We start from the raw sequence: 14,139 nt of genomic DNA, 5'->3' as shown, positions 1-14,139 counted from the left end.
GCCACCCGGTGGCGGGCCACAAAATTGCATCCTGAGGGCCATAAATGGCCCGTGTGCCCATGTTCAACACCCCCGATTTTTTTTTTTACGCTTTATTTTTAATACTATCACCATGTCAAGCCAGGTCAGGGTACACCAAGTCAAGCCAAGTCCATGTGTCTTTGCCGACTGAGTTCAGCACAGTCCGTCCTAGTAAACATCTCACAGTTGGAGCTTTGCAGTATTTGTCATTCTCAGCCTCCTTTTTGGTGGCACTCCCTTTGTTCTTTGTTTTGGAATAAACCTTTGCTGAACCTTGAACTCTTGCTCCCTCTGCTGCAAATGTGTCCAAAACAAGAGCCTTAGCATATGGCTAATAGAATCAAGTCAATTCAACGAAATTAAAGAGGCTAGTATCAATGAACCCGCACATCATACTTCAGATATTAGAAGATACAAAACGGTATACAAAATCTGACTACAGTTACCTATTATATAATTCATCAAAAGGAGGATACATTTGATTCATGTATTTACCTTCATATATATATATATATATATATATATATATATATATATATATATATGAAGGTAAATACATGAATCAAATGTATTCATGTATATATATATATATACCGACCTGTAGCATCAGTGTGTTCTCAATAAATGTATTAACAACTAGAAATATACTATTAAAACATCCTGTCTAGTTTGTGCTTGTTGTTGGTCGTTCGCTTTTGTGCACCAAGATTTTGTTTTTTTGAATGACAGTCTTTGATTGACACAGTTGATCGAAAGCACAGTGAGGGCATGAAGTGAACTCAAATCCGTAGGCAAAGCGAATGAAATGTGCTTTTAAGAGTCTCTTCTGTACAGTTGAGATATCGTTCATCCAGAGAGCGGAAGTGAACGTCTGTAACTGCCCACCAACTCTTGCCATCGTGGCTGCACCATTTGCTGACACCAGTCTGAGTCCAATAAAGAACGTTTCTATCCACTTGTGCTCGAAAACCTCGGAAGGTGTGTCGCAGTTTCTTGTGGTGGACTTCGATAAACCTGCGAGGAACCATGGTAAAGGCTGCAAAGGAATGGACTTGTGATCTTCACCACACGTACTCAGCTGCAGCAACAAAACTCTATTTAGACTTTATGACATGAGGCTTTGTTTAACTTTGGAAGTACGTGATGCTAAATCTACTCTGTATAACCTAATAATTACACTGTTATCCTGACTTACTGGCTCAATTTGATCCATTTCCAACTCCATTTCCGTGTTGGACTGTAAGACATGTTCTCATTTCCCGCCAAAATCTTCATCTGGAACGGTTTTATTTAGGAAATTCCTAGGGAGGCCGTTCAGCGAAGTCAGATTTGGAGCTGTGGGAAGTCAATGTTGCGCCATATGATACTTCCTGTCATGGTCAAAGCACTTCATACCTATGTAGTCATCCCATTGAATGGGTGGTTTTCCGAGTACACACCACCCCTTCATGTGGACCACTCGGCTCCTCTTGTGCTGAATGGTTGGTGCGAAAGCCTGTCATTGTCCATTCTATGAGGACCTCCTCTAGTTGGTCATGAGTCTGTGGTTGGGGTTAGGATACGGATGAGTGGATGCATAACAGATGCCACCACATTACGATATTCCCTTGCTGTGTTATCCAGGAAAAAACATAATTCTCATTGAATGCTACCGACTCTGTCAACTGGGAGGCACAGTAGGAGCCTATTGGCTCATGGGTGACTCTCAAAAAGTCCCATGAAATAGGGTGATTTTGTCCGTATCGGGTTCACCCCACCCACCAACACCGGTTCTGTAGTGTCCTTCTGGAAGTGGTCCAGAACCACAAGCTTTGCTCCCCGTTGGTTATTAAGTTTACTACAACCATACAGCAGCGTTGTTCAACCAGTGCTTCACATTATGCAACATATGACTCCGCCCGCAACGGTGTGGCTGAATATCAGGTATCGCTATGCTACACTCAGCTTCTGGTGGAAATTGGAAACTACACAGAAATTTGAAGTGGAGCTGCTGGGAGGGATTGAAGCTGGGGGTGGGGTTGGATCTTGATTTGGTGGCTCTCCAGTGAGGACTCACTCTCCTTCTGCCTCACTAAGTCGACAACACACTCAACTTGCTTTTTCTTCTACCCATAAATTAGAAAACAGCGAGATAATTGTCCAAAAACTTTGTCTCCCTTCTTAAAGCAACCCAAAAAAAAAATGGACCGTCAAATCACTAGTAACTCGCAAATCGAGTCAAGCTCCCACTTTACTATGTGTTCAGATACTGGGTCGGGAATGGTTGAAAGTGATGCAGGCCCTTTTAGATCAGAGGTCACACTGGATTGTGTTCATATAAAACTAGCTTTTCCAACCGAAGTTCAAGCCAATTTAACTCCATTTTGGCATTGTTCATATACTGCAACGTAAACACAACAAAATGGTACAAGTTCACAAAATTAGAAACAAAACATGGAAAAGTTGTCAAGTAAAAATAAAATTCTGGAACAGGCACCTTTTTGTTCGTAATCTCTCTTTGTGGATTTTCAAGGGTAAAATGGCAAAGGTGATATTCCCCCCCCCCCCCAAAAAAAATGGATCCAGTTGTGAAAAACTCCATATCCACAGTTTCACAATCACAGAAATTAAAACCAACGCAGATCGAGACAAGAAATGAAGTTGAGTTTATATCCGGTAAAAGTGTTTGTTTTTTTTTCTTTCTCTCGTTGGCCTTAGTTGACGTAGTAAAGCCAGTAAACAATGTTGAAAAAGGAGAAGACAGTGGGAAAGATCACTCTCGACCACTTGTCGATGGAGTTCACATCAGTCAAGTCTGGAATGTTGATCTTGAGTTGCGAGGCTCGTCGCCGTAGCCGACTCTTCTTCTGAGTCATGTGCGGGTTCCTGCTGAAGTTGTGCCTGGCCAGTCCGGCTTTGCGGTACTGGAGGGTGGAGCTGTCGTACGTCAGCATGGTGTTCCGCGGGTCGTTCAGACCCAGCGCTAGCTCCGACACACCCATGTCGTTCTTGATGTCCAGGGTGCTCAGCAAAATGTTTTCGTGGGGCTCCATCTGCTGAAGTGAGAATAGAAACAGCATTGGCATCACAGTGGTTCCACTATAAAACTAGAACCAGTTCTGGATGATGTGGAGGTCAGCACTGGTCTAAAGTTGTAGAAACATTTGCTTTCTACAAGTGCGTCTTTGGGCATGACGTCATGTGCGGGACACGCCAGTCAGAGGAGAGAGGCGCACGTTTGTAGTTGAAAATACAGCCAATACTTTGAATGAGCGTCTGCTATAGATGACAGTATTAACTCTGCCGGTTCCACCAATACGCAGAAATCACAGGTTAAAGAAAGTGAAATAAAGTCGCCTTGCAAATGTGTCAAAAGTGCGGCCTCAAAACTCTGTACCAGTTTTTTAAAATCCTCTTGATAGGTCAAGTTAAAAGACAAGCCGTACCTCGGCAGTCATCTGAGGGCCTTTTAAAACTGAAAATAAGGGCGTGCCAAACTAAACCCTGGCGTCATGGCGCCACCCTGGACCATTTTTATGAGCCCGTACGTAGTGGTCGCATGTCTCCATAATGTACTTTGTTCAAATGCACCATAATGTAAATCCACAGGATCATGTCCATCACCTTATTTTTCTGGTCGCCGAGGCCGATTGCGGCATCATCCACAAAGATCGGCTCCCACATGGAGTCGTGTCCGTCAAGATCTCTTTGTTTCATTCTTGCGTACAGCGTGTCGTCTCTGCCCACTACGTTGCCCACTAACCACTGCAAAAAATACGTCAACCAACCACGTAAATACTAAAGAACAATGTTTGCCAAATGAAAAAAGAAGGTTGTAATCTAAGCCCCTACCTTGTTGGGGTCCATCCTCATCCTCTCATTGTTGGCCGTCGCCGACTTCTCTGCTGCCTTTTTCTGCCGTTGCGGTCCACGTCCGAAAAAGATATAGTTCACCAGCGCGTACTCCAGCAGGGCCAAGAACACGAAGACGAAGCAGCCCATCAGGTACATGTCGATGGCTTTGACGTAGGGGATTTTAGGGAGCGTTTCCCTCAGATGGGTGTTGATCGTAGTCATCGTGAGCACAGTGGTGATACCTAGCCGACCAAAGAAGAGTCGTAAACCTCTGTTAAAAAAACAACCATGACGCATCAAAAATTCCGAACAGGACCCTCATTTCGGATTCAGCTTTGAGCTTCCACTGTTAGTTTCAATGGGACCCTGATGGTGTTGATGTGAAAATTCGCCCTAAGACCAACATTCAGGTGACCATTCTTTTGCTGCTGCTGCTCCCAGATTCTGGAATACGTTTTCCCGAGATGTCTGACCCACAGAATAAGTTCCTGAAATGACAGGTAGCCACTCATAATATCCAGAGAGAAGAGTTCAGAGGGAAAAATCTGACAAACCCCAGAAGAAACATTCGACGCCCATTGGTGCGTGACCCATAACAAACAGCCGCGAGTTTGTGATCGCCACTGGGTTCATCTGAATTTAAAGAAGAAGTGGAGCTAAATCTGTAAACATCATCGCAGTCATATTCCCAAGTGAATTTATACTTTATCTCTCTGGCTACTAGCTCATGATTCATTTAAGATAACTCAAGAGGAGAAAATAGCAAATGAAGAAATAAACTTCTTCTAATGTTTGTATGTATATTTGAAGCGATTCTTGAAGCTCAATAATAATCCATGCACATTAGTATTCATGGTTGAACGTGACTGCAGCCATCAGATTCAGGTAAGGATCTTAAGAAAAGGTCGGTGTGGAGTATGGGCCCATGTTGCGCTCCAGTCTCTGTGGAATTATCTGTACTATGGAACCATACAGTGAGCTGCATGAGAGGCCTCAAGCTTTGTTGTGATGCTGTGTACTTGCTTCAGTAATTGGGTTCCCCGCCCTCGCAGTGCGCTCGGGTCCTCCCACACACCTGAGTGTCTTAAAAAGTACGCCGGGGCGGTGAATAATACAAAACCATCGGGTGGTCAGAGGGGGTTTACAAGCCCTTTCTGTAGCCTTACAATAACAACAAAGGATTTCTCATGCGATCAGCTGGTGCGGGTCCATTTTAATTCCTTAAACCAGGTCAGAGGAAAGTGGTGCAGAGGCGGGGAACGGGCCAACGCTCTCCAACTCTGGCGACCTGCTACTGTTAGAAGGCTTTACCTTGTTCCATCAAATCCCATGCACGCCCTCCCTGCGGGCGGCTAAATGCAGCTCAGTGTTCAATCTGGGAAATTGCCTGTTGACGGTGGAGCGGTGGGATCGGGTGGAGGAGTGCGGTGGAAGTGGCTTTTCCCTATCTCGCCGGCTTCACGGAACTTACATAATCAACGATGACATGCAAAAAATGAGGCTAAAAAAGCAAATCTTCGACGTCATCCATCATTATATGTCAGGCAGCTCAAGTAACTTATGTTGTTTTGTAATAGATATTTGACCCTGTTACCGAAAACTGAAAATAGTGCAGCGCTGGATCAGCGCAGGGACTCGGCCCCTTTGAAATCCCGATGGTTGGAGCTTTTACAGTCTTGGTCGGTGGCAAAATCCTGTTGACAGTGCATGATCTGCTGATGAGCCCACAGATAAATGTCAGCGCTGGAATCGCCTCTCAGAGGCACAGATTAAGCAGCAGAAGATGTCAGACATTGCTTTGGTTCCATTTTGAAAACAACCAGGCTGAAGGGAAATGGGGTTTTCTACATTATACAGCTGGTTTTAAATGAATAAAATAAAAAAAAGTTGGTGTTTTTGACTAAAAATACGCGTGCTCTTCCTTTGCAACTGCTTATCTTGTTGAGCCTCAGTTTAGCAGCTTCATTCTCAACCTTAAACTCCAGTCACTTGCTGCACCCATATGGGAAAACAACCAGGCTTTTACCCAGTAGGGCGTCTAGGCGTCTGCATAACATGAAAAAATGGACGACCGATTCCAGCTTGGCCGCCAGATGCCGCCATATACCAGCCTAATCTGGCGGCGAAGCTACAGTCGAGAATCTGGCGTCCATTTTTTCATGTCTTGCAGACGCCCAGACGCCCTCCTGGCTAAAAGCCAGCAAACAATGGATGCTTGACCGGCCAGTCAGAGGCTTGCAATGTCTCTGCTCACATTAAGCCGCTGACAGCCAAAACTGGGAGTCGACGAAAGCATATGGATCACCTACGATATCTGCATTTTTAGGGCTTAAAACGGCCACAAAATTTTTGCATATATTTGGAGAGAGTTCAATCTCAAACCGACTCTAACACTGCTGATCTATACACAGTTCTGTTCCATTTTAAACAAACCAAAAATTGCTGCGGTGTATCGATCTTTGGTGGAAGTAAATTCAAATCCTGACTTGCTAGAGTCCCAAACCCTCCAGGCTATATCGTGATGCTAGAGAGGGACATGACTCGAGAGTTCTTTCCTGTATTCCGCGGTAGTTGCACCACTGGATTTCACTCTGTCAAAGCATTTTCATCTAGTCTTCGCTCGGAATTTCGTTTCCCCTATAAATCCTTGAAAAATTAATTCAAGTTGTGTATTAGTATACATATATTTTTAACTTATTTTATTCATTATTATTATTGTTATTATCATTTTAAAACACAGACACGTCCATTTTAAGTGGGCTCGGCTTGGTGTTTTGGCATAATGTTGCTTCATGAATAAAATATGTTGTAATAAAGTCGAAAAATCATAACATGGGTGGCACAGAGCTGTTCAGCTGAGGTCTGTATTGTTTTCAGTGTCAATACTCCTGGGCAGTAAAGGGGTTAATACTCCTCTGACCTTGCCTCCGAGGAGACATGCCTGGAATTTTCCTCACGTTGGTCTCGGCGCTGGAACAATCATGGCCAAAGCAGCTTTAGCTCGCGCCCGGTATTTAGTATTGCAGTGCCCACCTAGAGCCACTCTGGCCGCAGAGGCGTCGTAGTTGATCCAGAAGGAGACCCAGGACAGAATGGTGATGAGGATGGAGGGCATGTAGGTCTGCAGGATGAAGTAACCGATGTTCCTCTTCAGCTTGAAGCTCAGCGACAGGCGAGGGTAGGAACCTGCCAAGAGGGAGTCAATCACATACTGGAGTCAAATCACCCAGAAGAGGATGGTTTTTTTAAAAAGACTATTACAAGTAGAGTTGTAGAAGAAGAAAGGGCAGAGCGATGAACAGCAATATTTCCACGCAGATGCCTGTCTGAAAGCTTAATCATGTATCGGTGAATTTTAAAGGAGGCGCAACAAGGCGCAGAGGGGTGTTTATTATTCATGGAAGCCGCGATGACATTGCTCATCCTTACGCGGGAACTTGACACATTTATTGGACAGATGTCCACGTGCTGACGTTTATCCGCGCCATCCCTTTTCCGAGGGAATCCCCACCTTCCACACGTCAGGGAATGAAATCAACGGCATGAAGCGAGCGCGGCGGCATCTGGGCGCCGGTGCGCCTCATTACGTCGAGTGAGCTCGGTGGATAAATACAGCGGCATGTTGGTGCCACCGGTTCCATTCATTACAGGAGGAACATCCAGCAGAGGGACTGCCCTGTTTATAGTTGCTTGCATGACAAATTCATGAATATGAAAATGCCAAGGATGAATATTTCATGGTTTCACTTGGCATCCTTTGTTTATCGCTAAATGAAGGGTGATGTTTCCGGACTCGGGGGGGCAAACGTCACATGACAATAGCTAATGAGGCGCCTTGCTCACCTGTGGAAAAGACAACATTCTTGGAGATGAGCTTGTGATCCACGATGGAGAACTGCGGCAGCTCGATCATGTCCACCCCGGTCACGGCCTTGTCTCCGCCACGCCAGTAGAACTCAATGTCGTCTGTGGTGTAGCCATCTGTCAGGCAGCAGAGCGCACAGGTCGGAATATGCAGTGGTTGTGAGCACGGAAAATGTGGGCACCTCAGTGACGGCTATTGTAACTTTAACTTTTGACTCATGATGCTCTTTAAAACAGTGGGAACAAGGCAAAAGGAGTTGATCTTCACCCCAGCATTTTCAGCTTTACCGAACTTGGGGAGGGGCTAAACGGCGACATGACACGGCCACAAACACTGGAGCCAATGCCGATCATTCACCTCTGAGAAGTGTGTTTCATCTGTGCAGATACTGATGTGGTTCCCTTGAGCAAGGGTAACTTGTTGTTCAGCATGAATTATGAAAACTTGGAGAGGGGAACCTCCTGGAACATGTGACTTAATTCCGATGATTTCTCTGTCTCTCATCTATCATCTATCGATCTATCATCCGTCCGTCCGTCCGTCCATTTATCTATCTATCTATCTATCTATCTATCTATCTATCTATCTATCTATCTATCTATCTATCTATCTATCTATCATCCGTCCGTCCGTCCGTCCGTCCGTCCATCTATCTATCTATCTATCTAGCTATCTATCTATCTATCTATCTATCTATCATCCATCCGTCCGTCCGTCCGTCCATCTATCTATCTATCTATCTATCTATCATCCATCCGTCTGTCTGTCTGTCTATCTATCTCTCTATCTATCTATCCATCTATCTGATACGGTATTGGACGCCTATGTAGCTCTGCAGTATGATTCTTATGGCAGTAAAACTCTCTAAATATAATATTAACATCAGAAATTGCTGAAATCTCCCAGGCCACGCCCACTCTGCTGTGACTGGCCAGGAGAATACCATCACATGACAAATTTTATTGTGAATTTTTATTGTTCATTATGATTGTAAATGACATATAACTTCCTTGTTTTATTATTTTTGATGGTTCAAATTTTCAGTTGAGTATGTCTCATAAAATACATTAGAATCAAAAATAGAGACATCCATAAATTCAGTGTGTTTTCAATGAAATTGATAAAAAAAATGTCATAAGGTCATTCATTTCATAATGACACATACCATCCTCAGTCCATTTTTCATTTAGTTTTCTCATAATGTCAACATTTTTTTCCCGCTTTTCTTTGGGTTTGACGGCCCCTCACGACAGTCACAGTACAAGATGTGGCCCCTGCTATAAAGCAATAAACTCAAAGCAAAGCGTCATCACGATGAGGGACTTGAAACATATGGTTACGTCGGAAACTCAGACCCCCGGTGATTCCTCTTCAGCAGTCACACTCATGAGTCAACCTAAAGTCATATTACATCTCAGTGTAGCGACATAAAGTGAAGCAGAGATCGAAGACAGACTTCAATCTTAAAATAAAATGAAATGTTGATGCTATTTGTGCGCGGTTTTTTGAAAGACTTGTTCGAACTATTGAAGGAGATCTGAGTCTTTTCCCAGGAGGATGAATGTGCGAACACCTTTTGGTGCAAGAAGAAAGCAGACGTCTCCCCGAAGGACTAACCCAGTTTTCTGGGGTTACTTTATTTTAGCATCACCCAGAAAGTCACAAATGCTCTCGACGGCTTGCTAACAAGGAGGCGATGAAGTGTGCGATTAAATTAATAATGTAATAAAAACATGTCTGGAACAACGTAAAAAAACCCGGAAAAAAAAGGTTGGCTCTGCTTTTATAATCTCACTGTGTTGGCAGGTTATAAACAAACAGGGATGGAGAGAGTGCTGCGATAATAAAGCTACTTAGCTGTCACGCTGGTGTTTCTCCTCAGACAACCTTGACTTGCGCAACAACAAAACAACTGGGTTGATTTCATTTGAAGGTAGATTTTCTGTTCTTTAAATGTTTCTAAAACCCAACGCTGCCTGTGCAAACTACTCAGAAGTTCCTGCAGGCGGATGAGCTAAGCTTACCAGGGACGAAGAGAAAGCGAGTGACTGAGTCAAAGTGTTGGGTGGGCACGACGTGGATCGCTGGTGCAGAAAATACAACCATTACTTGGTAGGGATGCTGTAATGAAATGATAGTTTCATGGTGACGGGACGACGACTGTGTGAAATAACAGTCATTTACAACCTTTCACTCCGCGCTCAGAGGCGTGGATGCGCTTGTTTGAGGATGCGAGCGTGTCACGTTGTCACTGTTGACAAATTGCTGTTATGGCAGAGTGGCCATTCTCCGAAGGGAAATCTTAACATTTTGTGCTGCGGCTGAAGTCAGGGCCATCGTAACTGAGGCGCTCCCAACATCTAGCTGTGTCGATTCAACTTCATCTTTCTCTTGAAGTGTCTTTAGCGAAGCGGCAGGGCTGAGGCTCAGCACCTCCACGTCTGAGGCCATGGTTCTCGACCGGAATAAGGTGGTTTGCTCTCTCCAGGTCGGTAGAGAGTTCTTGCCCCAAGTGGTGGAGTTTAAGTATCTTGGGGTCTTGTTCTCGAGTGAGGGAAAAGGGGAGCGTGAGACTGATAGACGGGTTGGTGCAGCGGCAGCAGTGATGCGGTCGCTGTATCGGACCGTCGTGGTGAAGACCGATCGATCTACGTTCCCACCCTCACCTATGGTCATGAGCTTTGGGTCATGACCGAAAGGGTGAGATGGCGGATACAAGCGGCTGCGATGAGTTTCCTCCGCAGGGTGGCTGGGCGCACCCTTAGAGATAGGGTGAAGAGTTCGGTCATCTGGGAGGAGCTCGGGGTGGAGCCGCTGCTCCTCCACATCCAGAGGAACCAGCTGAGGTGGCTCGGGCATCCGGTCCGGATGCCCCCCGGACGCCTCCCTGGGGAGGTGTTCCGGGCATGTCCTACCGGGAGGAGACCCCGGGGAAGACCCAGGACTCGCTGGAGAGATGATGTCTCCGGTCTGGTACCAAAGCTTCCTTCAGACCTCGGAAAAAAAAACTGCATTGTGGACGGACCACCCCTGTAAAACTGGGAGGACACGGAAATGGGCGTCACTGGAATACAGTCGAAAAGAGCGGGAAGACGAAGAATGGAGTCTCAAAAGCAGTGGTACTATGGTGAATGGAAGAGAACATAATGTGTGGCCCTTGCTTTAACAAGGCTTGTGAGGATTCATGGAGCAGCGTCTTCATTTTCAGGGCCCAATAAATGGCGGCCCCTCTGTTTCTGCTTAGCACCAGGAGCGGTTCAGAGCCACAGGTTCCTCAATTCAGGTGGGGCACTGTGGGCATTTCAAGGTGACAACAAACCAGCAAGAGATTATTTGAATCCTTGTTTTTCCATTTTACCAAGTCATCAGTGGAGTCAAATAAGTATCAAGCGACAGTACTCAAGGTGCCAGTACCTCTGATTGTTGCTAACAGTAAGTGTTTTATTTTGAAAATAGTCCAGATGGACTCCATGATGCTTCATGAAACAGTGTCCTCAATTTCATAGTCCAGTCATCTAAAAAAAATTCTAATATGACGGCGCCACCTACTGAGCTGTGAAAGTAAGTAAGTCTTCAGAAACACAGCGCACCTGGTTGAAGCCCTGCTTCCTCTATAAAGCGACACTATCGGGAGAGTGTAGTTGACCACCCTTTACGACGAAGTAAATTGTTGTCGTGGAGAACAGAGTAGTTCAGCAATAAATCACGACTACAGATTAGAGATAGGAACATTGGTGCTATGGTAGTGGCGACGCAAGTCAGCTGAAGCCAAACAAAGACGTGGGGCTTGGACAGGCTGTTTGCCTTGGAAGCATCTGCAGGCTGAAAGCACAGAGGCGCATCTCGACACAAATATGTATGCGATGATTCCAGTGTTTAATGGATGAGTAAGCCCACACGTGCTATCATTTATTCACACACTGCGCCACTGCAGGAAAGTCATTGTTGCAGTTCGGGACGGGGATTCTGGACGGCTGCATCCACTGCACTCGTCACAGGACCCGGGAAGCTCAGGGGGTTATCCCGTGTGAATTATTGACTCTGTGGCGTTTCCTCGCAGTGACGCTAGAAACGCTCCTTGTGAAAACACATGCATTATAGAGGACGCCGGCGACTAAAAGGTCCATTCGGCTTGAAAGGTTGCAAAGGCCCATTTGGAAAACACATGAGCGCGGACGACCACTTCTTTTTATTCAAAGCGGTGAAGAATGACTTGTTATTTTCTCGTAATTTCCCAGGAGTCCCAACCCTCTCGTTGATGAAAATCCCAGGGGAGGACATTAGGAGGAGGAAAACACCTGCCATCGAGTTCAACCCGCGTCATGTTAATGGCCTTAATATGGTAAGAGGGGTCACCAGGCCATGCAAGAGGTGGGCAACAGTCGGGAAAATAGCAACAGCCAAGGCAAGCTCACGTTCAGACCTACTGTTCTGACCTATGGGGGGTGATCGGAGTCACCAGAGGAAGCCCCTGCAGGGTTGAGTTAATGGATGAATTTCCCTTGAGACGCTCACCTTAGTGGCTGTGGTGAATATACAGTAATGAAGGGGAAAAAAACGACCTCCACTATAAAATGTAACTACAATAATTCTTCTTTTTATTATTACAGAATCAATATTTTAGTTTTAAAAAGTCATTGCTTAAGGGAAACAGGTCCTCAAGGGGCAGGTTTTTGTCATGTCTCTGAAGATTGGTTCCACTCAAAACCTGCATCACCCTGGTCCTTTGAGGACTGGATTGAAGAGCACTGGCTTAAGGGGTTACTGAAGGCAACATGCTAACCTTTCCCCGCAAAGAGGGGGTCTCTGCTCCCGCCCAACAGGAGGCAGGGGGTGAAACAAAGGCTGGAGCCCATTGGACTTCCTCCCTGAACAGTCTTCCTTAAGAGGAGTCCTCAACAGTCAGTCACACTTGACTTATAAGCGTATAAATATGAGCTCGGCTGGCGATTCTTGTTTGAAAAAGCAAAATTTTCCTCCAAAATGATTGCGCTTGATTCAAAAACTGTCTTGCGGAGAAGGATTATAACCATCAGCTCCACTTCCTGGCAACATTCTCATTTGTTTAATTAACCTTTGATGGAAAAATGAAGATAAGAGAGTGTTTTCTTGCCTCTTTTGGCTGTTAAAATGCTTCATAAAGCCTTGCCTGGCTGTAGTGGAAAGGTTAGGAGCCGCTCTACAAAGTGAGGGACCCTGCATCGTAACAGGTCTAACCAGGATCCTACAGCTGAAAAAGTAAAGACATGTTGTTTTGTCAACCTTCTACTGCCCATTAATGATAACAAAACTACAGGGTTTCATCTCCCTTGCACAGATGACGCTGAAATTGGTGCCAACGACCCCAGAAAAAAGGGGAGAAAATTGTTTTCTTTGTTGTAAATTAAAGGGCCACTGCGGATTAAAGAAAAGCACAGTGACATTTTCTGCGAGGACTGGAAACATCACAGCCAGAAACACCAGTGCTGCACAGAAGGTCACATACCAAAGAAGAATTTCCACCAAATTATTGAGCAGCATCGTGTCATGTCTCCGACCTTCATGGTGACATTATCATGCCCGCGGCTTGTCGTCTTCCCCAGGAGGTGGAAAAACCAAAAGACCTTCATCAAAGCTATTTGGAACCAGTGCTCGACTGCACGCAGCGATCCGTCCGTTTAACCACGTGTTTGAGCGTTGTCGGGGGACCGGTGGAAATCGAGTCAGACGGGGACAAGGTTTACAAATGCTCGGCACCGCAGAGGCCGTGAACGCCCCGAGCTCCCATCCTTCCTTTTTAATTTGGTGAGACGTTTTATTTTTTATAGGGGGGTGGGGGGGATATTTGTGTGTGAGCACTTCCATCACACATTTGGCTCGAATGTGTGTAAACAGTAACGCGTTCCAGCGCCAGGCAGATCAGCGAGTGCTCATGTTTAATCTGCCGGTTGGTTTGCCTCAATTTGGGTTTGGGTGATTCTTTTTTTTTTTTTTGACACTCATGAATAACACTTTTAATAAATGCTTGCTCGCTTGCTCTATGATTCACGTTCTTCTGTAGCGGAATGTGGCAAGTCGGGGCCTCAAGATCAACTAAGCATTTAAAGACCATATGCACTTATACCAAAATATCAATATTCACAGGCTCATATATTGTGAGGAAGAATCTAGTCGAGAAAATAAACTTCCAGAAAGTGCTTTATACGTCTCAACTTTGAAGTTAAATAAGGTCATGAATGTTAACTTTTACGAGGCTTCGTGAACCATTTTCAGTGCTCAGTAGGTGGCGCTGTTGGTTTAAAAATGACGGGACGTTTTAAAGATAAGAGCAGAGATTGCCATCTAAAAATAAGGCACTCTTTCATGAAGCCTCATCAGATCATCACTAGTTATCGGTGTTGATTTGGATCGGTGGCCGAAATGACTGGATGTGCCTTTTT

At 45.2% G+C, this 14,139-nt stretch overlaps 1 protein-coding gene across 3 annotated transcripts in view; it reads right to left on the bottom strand.

Annotated features, from left to right (window-relative positions):
- Nucleotides 1–560: 560 nt before the first annotated feature.
- The window catches only part of LOC128748013 (gamma-aminobutyric acid receptor subunit beta-2-like), a 44,759-nt gene continuing 31,180 nt past the window's right edge, over nt 561–14,139 (bottom strand). The window contains exons 5-9 of one of the 3 annotated variants that reach the window (XM_053846367.1): nt 7,699–7,836; nt 6,889–7,041; nt 3,853–4,097; nt 3,625–3,765; nt 561–3,056 (exon numbers count right to left, since the gene is read on the bottom strand). In XM_053846367.1, the coding sequence (XP_053702342.1) occupies nt 2,715–3,056; nt 3,625–3,765; nt 3,853–4,097; nt 6,889–7,041; nt 7,699–7,836 (1,019 nt within the window). In that variant the 3' untranslated portion in view covers nt 561–2,714. The remainder of the gene's footprint in view (nt 3,057–3,624; nt 3,766–3,852; nt 4,098–6,888; nt 7,042–7,698; nt 7,837–14,139) is intronic. The other 2 variants (XM_053846365.1, XM_053846366.1) reach the window with 2 other exon arrangements.

This window comes from Synchiropus splendidus, chromosome 17, assembly GCF_027744825.2.
Source record: "Synchiropus splendidus isolate RoL2022-P1 chromosome 17, RoL_Sspl_1.0, whole genome shotgun sequence".
NCBI classification, from domain to species: domain Eukaryota; kingdom Metazoa; phylum Chordata; class Actinopteri; order Syngnathiformes; family Callionymidae; genus Synchiropus; species Synchiropus splendidus.
This window is presented reverse-complemented; position numbering and strand designations above follow the sequence as displayed.